This window comes from Etheostoma cragini, chromosome 18 (genome assembly GCF_013103735.1).
Source record: "Etheostoma cragini isolate CJK2018 chromosome 18, CSU_Ecrag_1.0, whole genome shotgun sequence".
Lineage (NCBI taxonomy): Eukaryota > Metazoa > Chordata > Actinopteri > Perciformes > Percidae > Etheostoma > Etheostoma cragini.
In genome coordinates, this window is record NC_048424.1 from 1842995 (window position 1) to 1855229 (window position 12235).

The 12235-nt window shown below is 41.4% G+C and overlaps 2 protein-coding genes across 3 annotated transcripts in view; both read left to right on the forward strand.

Annotated features, from left to right (window-relative positions):
• LOC117961033 (cysteine-rich protein 2-like) overlaps positions 1-1937 on the forward strand; it is a 13111-nt gene extending 11174 nt beyond the window's left edge. Inside the window, exon 9 of the mRNA XM_034899403.1 lies at positions 1369-1937. Within this exon, the coding sequence (XP_034755294.1) occupies positions 1369-1436 (68 nt within the window). The 3' untranslated portion in view covers positions 1437-1937. The remainder of the gene's footprint in view (positions 1-1368) is intronic.
• Positions 1938-3082: 1145 nt separating this feature from the next.
• On the forward strand, positions 3083-6394 carry pnrc1 (proline-rich nuclear receptor coactivator 1). Of its 2 annotated transcripts, none has more exons than XM_034899396.1 (2): positions 3083-3767; positions 5919-6394. In XM_034899396.1, the coding sequence occupies exons 1-2, from the start codon at positions 3432-3434 to the stop codon at positions 6390-6392; spliced, it is 810 nt and encodes a 269-aa protein (XP_034755287.1). In that variant the 5' UTR covers positions 3083-3431; the 3' UTR covers positions 6393-6394. The 2 variants fall into 2 exon arrangements, with proteins under 2 accessions (XP_034755287.1, XP_034755286.1); XM_034899395.1 differs by having other exon boundaries at positions 3093-3767; positions 5916-6394.
• The last annotated feature ends 5841 nt before the right edge of the window (positions 6395-12235 follow it).

The window sequence follows — 12235 nt, forward strand, 5'->3', positions numbered from 1 at the left end:
GGAGTGCTTAGAACAGCCACCCACCATCTCCCTGAGTAACAGTCTGCAGACGGACATCTAGCATCTACACATATTCATCACAAGCATTTGTATTGCTAAACTCAAACTTTGGTGGGTGAAGTGAAATAAATCAATGTTTCCTTTTTCATTTAGATCGGCAATATTCACACAGTCAGCAATCAAATCTATTATGCTCATTTTTTATTGTTATTATTGATTATGTAACACCTGTAGCTGTCACACAGCAGCAGGAAAGCTACACAAAGCTCCAAAAGCAGAGCGGACAGTTTCAGGACACATAACACACGGATCAGGAACCCCCGCCACGGTCAGAGGGATGGCAGAACAAACCAAACACCGCACAACTCACTGATCACAATGAACGATCTCTGTCCACTGGAACGCTACGGCTTTGCATTTAACATTTAAAACGGTTTAGTTAAAACATTTATACTCATCAAACAGATGGAATTAGAAATAAAAGCCTGCTGCAGATAGCAGCCTGAAACCTTCTGCAGTCCAGGTGAATAAAGGTTTCTATTTGACTCTTCCAGTCTGTTGTTTTCTTTTTGGTACAGTATGTTAACAAGCTCCTTGTTTACAGTAGAATGAATACTTTAGTTACAATATTCATGATGTATCACATTTGTTGTCTCTGTATAGTGTGTAATAGAGCCCGAAAAAAAAAAAAATTTCATTCATCAGAATCATTTAAAATGACAAATAATTTATTCTGATAAATGTTTATTTAAAAAATGATTTTGTTCAAAGGACTTTAAGTTTCATATCTTAAGTTTGTATTCGTATACATTTTATTTATCAGAACTTTAATATTTTTATATTTCCTGTTGTGACACTAAAACAAATTATTATCAAATTATTTTAGTGAGAACTCATAAATAACCACAAATAACTAATATTAGGGATAATCTGTTTGTTTTGTAAAGGGTTTCTGGATTTTGTTTTAAAATACATATATTATCCCATATATCGGCATATCGTTGTTTTTAAATAACCAAATATTTGTATCGGTATCGGCCTTAAAAGTCCTTATCAGTCGGGCTCTAGTGTCTACGTTTTTTGCCTCATTTAATTCTATTTTATGAACGTTGTATCCTCTCTTTTTTTCTATTTTAGTCGTGTGCTTTTCATAGCCCTTAACTCTGTGTACTTGACTCAAAGAGCGTGCACATGAAACCTACGTGCCTGGACTGATTTTTAACGCTTGTAGCACAGCAGCAGGAACTTCTGAGTTTTTACTGATTAACAGCAACAACTCTCCTGAAGTGTTTGTTACCAAAACCAAAATGTTGTTATTTGGGTGTACTGGCCCTTTAAAGGTACTGACTGCGTTGTGCCCTCCATCAGGTGTAAACACCGGCGGCGTCGGCAGCTACATCTACGACGAACCCGCTGAAGCCGAGGCCCAGCCCTGATCCCCGACGCCCCCCCAGGACCCCCCTGGACCCTCCAGGACCATCCAGGACCCTCCTGGGTTTGCCTTCTACAGTCACACAGGTGACGGATGACATGTACTGCGATCACAGGGATGGATATTTAGATGTTTCCGTTGTATTTGTATATTGTTTATATATCTATTTTTTGTACCAATACTAACCTTGAACATGTCCTCCCACGTGAGTTTTAAGATTTTTGCCTTTCGGTTTCTTGGTTCTCTTTGCCAAATGATTATTATGTAGTAGGTTAAATGATGATTAGTTGTTTTTCAGACTTTTGTGCACTATGAACTGTACTGTATGAAACGTACGAACCCACCAGTTTGTTGTCATTGTGTTTGGTGAACAGGTTCATCCTGCTTCTAAAATGTTGGGACGAGATGTAGACGACGTGAACTTTACTGAATGTTATGAAGTTTGGGGTCAAAAAGTGTTCAACTGTGCATCACATTTTCTACAGTAAAACTGTGTGGTACCAAATGTCTGTGGATATTTATTCATTTATTATTTATAAGCAAGAAATACTAATTTAGCAATGCTAAGCTTAGTTATATAGAGCATTTAACTAACAAGAACAAAATCTCTACAGCTGCAGCTGAATAGTAATTCCATTATTTATTCATCTTTGTTCTGTCGATCATTATTAAACAATTAATCATTTACAAAACTATAAGAAATTGCCAATTTATTAGAGCCAAAATGTTTTCAAACTGCTTGTTTTGTCCAATCAACAACACAAAACTACTTTAGTTAGTTACTAGAATCTAATCTAAAACTACTTTTATTTACAATAATTTAAATAGAAAGAAAATAACAAATCCTAAAACAAAAAAAGAAGAAGCTGCAACCGACAAATCTTTGGTATTTTGGCTTGCTTAATTAGTTAAAAATCATTAGATACATTAAGGAGAGCTACTTAAACCATGTTCCCATACAAAGTGATACAATAAATGTTAAAACATATGAAACACGTCCGGCATATTCTCATTGCTTCTGTTAGCAGGAGCATAAAACTCAAATTAGCTTCAGCGGGGTTCAAATTAATTTAAGCATATAATATATTTACATACAGTATATTCTGTTGCAGGTGCGGTTTAAGATAGATAGTTTTTTTTTTCAGTTTTGGTGCAGGGTAAAGGCTGGTGTTTTAGTTTTCATCTTCTTATTATAATTCCCTGACAAAACTCATTCAATTTGCTTAATCTAAAGCAGAGTACAGTAGTGCACAGTAGGGACTCATTTGGAGACATGGTCCAGTTTTCCAGTTGTACAGAAATCATCTTTAATTTATTTCAATTTCTTCATCTCTTACATTTTCCCCGCCTAAGAAAAGTTAAACCAGACGTCACTGACAGGATGAACTGTGGTAACCCATGACCCGCCCTACTCTCATTCTGATAGGCTATTACGCTGGTTGAGAATGTCAGAGTAAGCCAATCAGAGGCAGAGTAACGCATATAGACGGCCCCTAAAACTAAAGAGTTGTCAAGCTACACTAGCTACTACCGGAAGTTGACAGTTTCCTACAAAATAATTGTACAGAAAGTGACAATAATGCACTGACGTTAACAGAGATCAACAGATAACCGTCTTATTGTGAAATAGATCACCGGCAGTCATATGTTTTACTTTGGCAAGCTTGACATTTTGAGCTAACACTTCCCTACTTCTGCTTTAACAACACGCTCACTAGCACCGACACCTTCTCGGAATTAAGAGACATTCATAGGGAGTTTTTAAAGGCAGATAATATTCAAATATCACAAGTTGACTCTCAGAAACTTCCGGGGAAATATAACGTTGTATTCGTTTATTAATTCTTTCTGTGTCAGTAGATAAGAAAGTGTATCATCCGCCCTCGAAGAAGTAGCTTAACGTTAGCTAACGGTTAGCTTGTGACGTAGTTAGCTAAACTAGCTAACCTAGCCGCGGAGGAATTTCCCAGCCTGTTTATGTTGTCGCCAGTTCGACACAATGTTGGACGGATCTCCGGCTCACGGTGACGATACAAACATCAGTAATGTCGAAAACAACAACCCGATATCGTTGATAAGCAGCGATGGGGTGAGCAAGACGAGACAGGCGCTGCTGAAGAAAGGAGGGAGGAAGCAACGGTCGACAGCGCCTCCGCATCACCAGAAACCTCCGAGAAACAGTCCCAACATCCGGCTGTCCGACCACCACAACAACAACAACAACACGCTATCTGCTCACAGAGCCGCAGCACAGCCCGATACCGAGCCGCCTCCCGGTACCCAGGCCGTGCTGACCCTCCATCATCTCAACCACAACCACGGACCCAAGACAGAGGTAACTCGGCGTCTGTCAACAGAGAGTTAGTCCTAAAATGAGACAAGATACACCTTTATACCCCCAGCGGAGAAATTCGGTTGTTGCAACAGTACAGAAGATATAACAGAAATCAAAACTAATAATTATAGGAAGTTACATAGATAAATGGTAAAAAAGGCACACAATTGAGATAGAGTTAAATAGACATTTATATTCCAGAAATTGTGCAAGAGCATTAGGTAACTTTAAGGAAGAGGTTGTTTTAATCTATTTATGAATCCAGTTTTCCTCAATTACATATCCCCAAAGTGTGTACTTGTAATAAAGAAATAAGTTAGTTGTAGTCATATTTACATCCCTATCTGCAAACATTGGCATGGTGTTATTTCAGTTAGACTAATAGCATGTTTGATTTGCATTGAGAGATGGTTTTATGGAAAGGTCCCCATCTCTATGTATGGTAAAGGGTATGTGATGATGGGGGGGGGGGGGGGGGCTTTATCAGGATGCATAGTATCCTGATCCATGTAATAACTGGCCTTTAATAATACAAATCCGCCTGCCTCTATGGGAATTTAACATGGGGGTGTATACTTATGCCCTCTGTACTTTAAGGAAGAACATTTATTTACAATACATTATTCATTCAAAAAGAAAATTGGTGTCCTTAAAAGGTTGGATTTTCCTAAATTTTGTGAATTAAGGAATTAGGATCAATATCCAAAAGATGTTTTTTTATTCCTCTTTTTAATCAACATTGGTGTAAAGTTTCTCAAGCCACTGTATGTGCTTATAAAGCCTCATAAAAAGAGAATAAAGTCTATCAAATAATTAAAAACAAAAATCATGCATTCCTAAGATAAAGTAGATTTAATCGTGATGAAGCGCCTGAGGCAGTTTGAAGTGACGCAGTTACTAATCCTGGTTGTGATGAATCGAAACTAGACACTCCCGTCTTTATACTGGCAGCTTGACAGAGATAAAAGGCCCAGCATGCAATCTGCTGGCAGGCGTGCCAGAGGAAGCTCCTGTAAACAGGGCAGGGTTTGTTTTTATCAATGGATTATCTATTGAAACTATTAAACTTTATCGATTACAGCGTAGCCGGCATAATACATCGGTATTTGTTTTATTGTACTCGCATCTGTTACTCAGATATTGTTTCAGTAGAAAACTGCACTTTGAAATGTAAACATCATTCTTTTTTTAAAGCAACACTTTTTATATTTAATTCACTGTTCAACTTGTTCAATAAAATAATCTTGGGAATCATTTGTTTTAAATTCAACAAGCACTTTGTTGTATTTTAGCAGAATCCTGTAAGCAGCAGAACTGAGTACACTAAAGTCTGTTGTTTTTTATCGCAAGTAATATCATACTCAACAACATTTTTGCATATCTCATACAGGGCTGCATAATTAATCACAATTGCATTGAAATCGAAATAGGGGACTAGTTCAATATCCGTATCTCAGGGGTCGCAATCATTTTTAATGGCAAAATCTGTGTGAAACCATTCTGCATGAAGTATTGTGGCGCTGCAGAGACGTCCCGGCCTACAACTCCCATCCTACAAACTACAGAAAGCAATCTTTGTTTGGTACAGAGCCTCGTAAAAATCACACTATAATCTTTTTTCTTTTTTTTTCATGCAATAATTTTCAATGAAATTGAGAATCATGATACAAAAACGATAATTTCCTCCAATATCGTGAATCATATCGCAATCACAATCACATCAGTCAGAATAACCGCGATTAGATATTTTCCTCATAATGTGCAGCCCTAATCTCATATAGTCCTCATGGCATGTCGCCCTGTTACAGCATAGGCTGCAATCGGGTGCTCTTGAATGGCGTCCCCTAGGACCCCAATGCAATAAGTAAAACTGGAAAAAATTGCACGAATTGAGTCGATAACTTTGAAGATAAGAGTGGCCCCTCAGTGATCTCTCATGGAGACATAAAGGTGGAATGAGGAACAGCACCGGTGACATATGAGTGTTAAAAAAGCTAGCATGCAAACCTTAAGTACAGATTTCTTTTGTTTGCCCAGGCCAAGAATGATCTTTCCTTTTTTAATGAGGGTTGTTTTATCCAGTGATAGAATAATGCTATTTTTTTTTTTAGATAACTCAATTAATAAGAGTTTGTTTCTGTTTCTTAGCTGCTGAAATCCAAAGTCGTCAGGTCGGAGCAAGGAGCCCCGCAGCCAGGTGGCCGACCCCCCCGCAGCCAGCCCCGACACGACCGACTCACCCAGCACGCGGTCACACCAAGCCACAAGCCCAAGCAGGGCCAGAGCCCCGGAGTCCCTCGCTCCACCAAGAGGAAAGAGACCGGCAGCCCGAGCAAGGCCCACCCTCGCCACCAGCCTCCGCCCCGAGAGCAGAAACAACCCCTCCACGCCCCTGACGCTGTGACCGCCGCCAACACGCCGCCCGCTGAAGCTGCGCCTGAAAACCTCAAAGATGGAGAGAAGGTTTACGCCGGAGCCAAGTTCAGCGAGCCGCCGTCGCCGAGCGTCTTACCCAAACCGCCCAGTCACTGGGTCGGAGAAAACGAGCCTCAACGGAGCAGCCGAAGCCGAGAGCAGATGACTGTTCACCTCAAGTCGCTGCTGAAGGTTCAGGTTCAATCATGACCACTATGTATCGGAGGTAATGACCACTATCTGTCAGATATAATGCTATCGGATCCACGCTGAATGCCAAAAAATTGGAAAATAGGCATCCATGAAAATTGAGTTTGGCCTTCAACACGCTGAAATACAATGTAGGGAGTTTTTATTAACTGTAGTACAATTTCTCATAATTCAACATTCTGCCTGTTGCTGGAGATCTGACCAACATGCTGTTTTCTGCCTTCTTGTAGGCAGAGTAAAAGAGAAAATAATTTGGGTGATTTGACTTTGTGTAGCAGGAAGTCAGAGTCGTCTCCAGCAGCAACCCGATCAGCTCCTCATGGTTACGTTGTGCAATGTGATGACGGCACTTTACCTAACTTTAGCTAATGCTAAAGTTCTTTAGCTTTAGCTATTGAAAAGGCAGTTTGGTGTTGTTTTTTTCTAGCACTTGTGCAAATGTACATAATATATTGTAAACATATATGTGTGTATATTTCTCCTTGTTATTTTTAACTGAGATTCTAGTTTTGTTACTGAGGTTTTTCCAAAAAAGAAAAAAAAAATAGAAAGAAAGAAAGAAAGAAAACTCTCCCCTGCAAACTGAGGCGCTTTGTTACAGCTTCTTCAGTGGAAGCACGAGAGACTTTTCTAACTGACTTGCACTGAAAATCGGGAATGGCAGGAAACCTCGGGGTTGTTCCAAAGCCTGAGCCGCCACCTTGATGATTTCATCCGCCTTCGTCGAGCGGATGAAGGACCTCCGGATCCTTGATGGGCCCCTTTCAAGATGGCCCAGAGACTAAAAAGTCTGAGTTTACCATCTGGCCGCTGGAGTTCTTTCCCTTCCCTGAACACGGGTCCAGCCGGTGGAACGCCAAGAGTGGAATCAGGGACTGTGAGGCTGCCGAGCAGAAGAGAAGACAATGTGAACCGTCTCACAACCTGCTGCTGCAGAAAAAAAGGCCAGTATCCAGCATCAAGACCACGTGATTCTTCTTTTTGTAAATCTTTATTGCACTGACTGAGACTACGTTCACATTAAGCCGTCTGAATTTGAAATATCTTCTTCCCCACCTGGCCACACTGAGCCGGTGTATTTCACACCCAGAAAAACAGATTTTTCAGATATGTAGAGTGGGGGAATCTTAAATCGTGGGTTTGGGTGTTTCATGTTGTGTGTACGGGTAAAACTGAACATTTATGTACATTACACAACCGTGCCCAGTCATGGTTGAGGATTGTGAGACGTTAAGAAAGACAATCTTCTGTCCCCTCCAGCTTTCTCTGAGCATAATTAGTCAATACCACAAGATCACCGATTCGGCTTTCTGTCAGAAGATGTCACGATTAGAAGTAGGCGATCGCCTGAAAAGCTATGTGCAGCTCTTTTGATAATCTAATACATGATTGCGTCATTGCCTAAGCAAAAAAAAAAAAGCATCGCCAAACATTTGCTGGTTCCAGCATCTAAAATGTGAGGATGTTCTACTTTATGTCATTACATTTGGATTTTGCACTACTTTGTGACATTTTAGGCAATAATAGAGAGAAACAATGAGTTAATAGTCAATGACATGGAAGAGTCATTAGTTGTACCCTTAGACATAAATATAAAATTATGACATGTAGTGAACATGTAGTATTTATGTACTTGTTCCATTATCTGCAAGTAGAAACAGATGAATGGTGAATTTTGGCTGCATCAGGCGACCGTATAGGTGATCACGGAGAGCAGGAGAACTGGAAGTGTCTGTCCCGCTCTCGACCAGATGTTAGCGGTCAGGACAGTTTGGTTTGCTACTGAGAAGAGGGCCGAGACGAAGACGTTAAGCTGGTTTTTGTATAATTCAGGTGTTTCAGGACGGACGGCGTGCAAACGCTGGCGTTGTTTTTTTACACGTAAAACTTTTACAAGGGGACTTCATGTTCATTTCTTTGAGGTCATTTAACGCGCGGTAATGTTTACCAGGAGTGCAGTATGGGTCGCGCTTGGCACAGATGATCTTGTGTACTTTTGTTTCTTCTGAATGGTTTCCATGGATACAGGCAGCTGCTGGATCTTGTTTACTTGACCTCTGTGACGTCACTCAAGTGGGAAATTGTATTACTGCAGCAAAAACTGCCCATTTTATGACAGTGTTTTAAAAACTATTTCATTCCAGTTATGAGAATATGCTAAACAACACCCCCCCCCCCATGCCACAATTTGGAAAAATGTTTTTTATTTTATGAAATCTTTCATATCTAAATTAAAAATGATTAAAATATTGGTTACCCCTATTAAATATCGCTTCTGTTGTTATTCCAAGCTGAACATGTCAGTTTTTGTTTAAAATGTAGAGAACACACAGATACGGTGGTTATAAAAGCCGTTTCCTACAGAGGTGCTATTTTTTGGATCTTGTGTAGTTATGTGAAATTGCATCACGATTTGACACAAACTGTTATAACGGGAGTCTGATGAAACACGTTCCAACCCTCTCTCTTCAAAGAGGCCCTCTGATGACATTTTAAAGAGGTTTTATCACTTAATTAGCATTTTGGGGAATGTAGTTTGGCTAGAGATGTCAGAAAGATCAAATAGATACTTAGACACTCATCCTGATACTTCAACCAGTGCCATGGAAGCAAATAATTATTCGAATCCTAACTTGATTAATTTGATTTGAAACTTAACATCTACTATATATATATATATATATATATATATATATATATATATATATATATATAGAATATAAACACATATCCACTGGTAATCTCCAAAAAAACGCCTCTTACATATACCTTGATTCATCTATATAGAGAAAAAAAACGTACATTGAACATTAAAATAGCAGCAAACATATATTTGCTATGTGAAGATGTAGAGTAATGGCGTCCCACTCCCTCTGTGTGTTGTCATCTGAGCTCCACTGTTCTCTGTTCTGGCCTCCATGTGAGAGCTTTGTGTGTTGGTATCAGACGCCGAGGGCCGGGCCAAGGCGTCGCTATTCAGCCCTGATGAGGACCGGTCAGCGAGAGCCGTGTGGAAGCAATCCCGGACCCAGACATTGTTTTGATTTATTATTATGTATTTTAGTACAGCGCCTATAACATCTAACTGTGTAATTAAATCACCACTGAATACTCTTACATTTAAATGTCATTGAATTAATAGTCTCGCATTGCTCGACCTTCATCCACAGCACTGCCAAGGAGGGTCTGGTTAGTCCTACAGCGTTCCAGGATGGGAGAAAAACGTGCTCGGATTTATTGGCATTCCTTTAAACCAATCACAATCGTCTTGGGCGGGGGACAGAGCCACGGTGCCGCTGCAAAATAGTGGTGAGAGGGAAGTTGTTTTGGTGGAACGTACGTTCAAAAGTAGTTTAGTCGTGCAACAGAAAACTCAGATTGGACAGATTGTCTAGCTAGCTGTCTGGATTTACCCTGCAGAGATCTGAGGACCAACACAACAAAACGCCAACACAAAGAAAAACATTTAAAAAATGGCGACAGGAATTAATTATTAACAACTGTTCTTGTTACTGGAATGCTGGACTGTGAATGACTCACTGTAAGAAACCCAACAGTGAAGATCTGGCAGTTTGACGCAATGTTACACAATGATGGACTGCTCGAGTTCAACGTTGATTTCTTCCATTTACTTCAAGAGTTTCTTTGTTTTTCACAGGTGCATGAGCACAGTAAACTATGAAGCCTTCTGTTTCTGTCAGACTCCCCTGACAACCCCTTCCACACCACCGTCAGCTCTCCAGAGAAATAAGTCCACTACCCACACATTCTCACTCCTTTACACAATCTTCCCAGTATACATTTTGCAGCACAATTTTGTCGCATTCTCTTATCAGTTCTTTTATGTAGGTTGAAGTGGACTCACATATATATATTTGGTCCTTCCACTGTTGCATCTGGGAAAGGTCTGGATCATCGGTCAACGTTCCTCTCTTGTTCTTTCTCCTTCAACCATGACCCGGTCAGCATGCACAGACGGTGTACTCCTCTCATCAGCGTCAGCATTTCCATCTTGTGTACCTGGGTGGTATTTGATGGTGTACTTGAAATTCGCCAGTTGGACCACCCATCGTTGTTCCACTGCTCCAAGATGGGCTGTTTCAAGGTGCACCAAAGGGTTGTTGTCCGTAAAAATAGTGAATTCTGCGCCAGAGAGCTAATCTTTAAACTTTTCTGCAGGAATAGATGGAGGAACAGATCGATACCTTTCACGACTTGGGGGTGCTGACCCAGTTGATATTTGGTGTCTCACTATCCCAGTACAGCCGAAGTCCTCATCATGGCTTGAAAACACTTTAGTCCAGTGCTGTAGCAGGCTGGTCCTGACCCCCTTTGGTTGGGAGTCAGCCCTTCTCCCTGTGAGGACAACACAGGAGAAGGCGGATCATCATTGACTACCTCCGTGGCCCCACCCCGCCTTACCGCGACCTCCACAATGTCTGGTGCCACACTGTTAGAGTCAGCTCTTGTTCTCCTTGTATGTCAGCTGGGGCCACTTGTGTCACTTGGGCCATTGGCCGGCGCTGGGGGACCTCTACTGGATACGGGTTGGGGTAACAGATCCTGCAAGGCACTCAGTCTCCATTTAGTGTGGCCAGGGTCCGTCCCACATCCCATTCTGTATCATTGTCGGGGAGAGGCTCTACAATCACATGACAAGACAGATTAGTCACACCTTCAGATACCTGTGTCCTCAAGATCAGCTCAGATTGGGGTGGGATGATGATTGGTGGCTGTTGACGTGATTTTGCCAAGCCCTGGTAAGGTGGAGCAGAACCTCTGGTAGTTACCCGCTGGCAGTCTGCAAATGCTTGAGCCCAGACCTGACCCTCTACAGGAGGCATTGTGGTTTTGCAAGCCTACAGTCCTGGGTGGTTCCCCTCAGTAAGAGCAGACCGTACAGGTTTTAATAATGTTCATGTCAAGTAGGCCCTTGTCTGGTCCCAGGCATTCAACATTGACAATTATCACACCTTTTCCAGGAACACAAACACTTCCTACCATACAGTCAACCAAAACATAGCCACCATAGGGTATTTCCAGCCCATTGCAGGGTCACGCAGGGTCAGCCAGGGGACATCGTCAGTGCTGGTCACGCCGGTTCCTTCAAAGTACTTCCTGAACAAGCTTCGGCTGAGCAATGTCACCTGTGGTCCTGTATCCATCACGATATGTATGTATGGTATATAGGTATGGAACATCCATTTTATTTTAAAAACATCAGGACACTCACCGACCAAGGCAGACTTAGACTGTAATGTTGGCTTTTCATCCTGGGGGGCTGCCTTAGGTCTTGATGGTCGACGTGAGCAGTGGAGCTGAACAAGCTTTTTCTCCCTCAAATTAAGGAATCCAAGCAGCCTTCATGGCATAACACACTGTGCAGTTAAAGGTGTGTTACCACACGTCTGCTGAGCCTTGTCTAAATTCCAACAGTGGAGCTGGTATCCTGCCAACAACGCCAAAAAGGTTCGCACAGTGGTGTGACATCCTTTGTTACCAGCAAAACAAGACGTTTCCACTGTTAAAAAAGGCTTCAGGATCCACAGGATGGTTTCTTCAAAGTGATTTATTTAAAAAATCAAACCGGTCCCTTATGCACAGCAATACAAAACAAAATGACTAAAAAGACTAAAAAAACCCAACTCCCCTCTTGCCGGTCACACACAGAATTCTCTTTCTTTGTATTTATCCTGCTTCACCTCCTCCTTTATCCAACTAGTTGTCTCTGCAGTGTGTCCCTTTCTGTCTCTCTGCCCCAACAAACACATTGACACTTCCTCTAACCGTTCACTGCCATTCTCACACACCGGCAGAGCTCTGCTGCTGGTTTTACCCACATT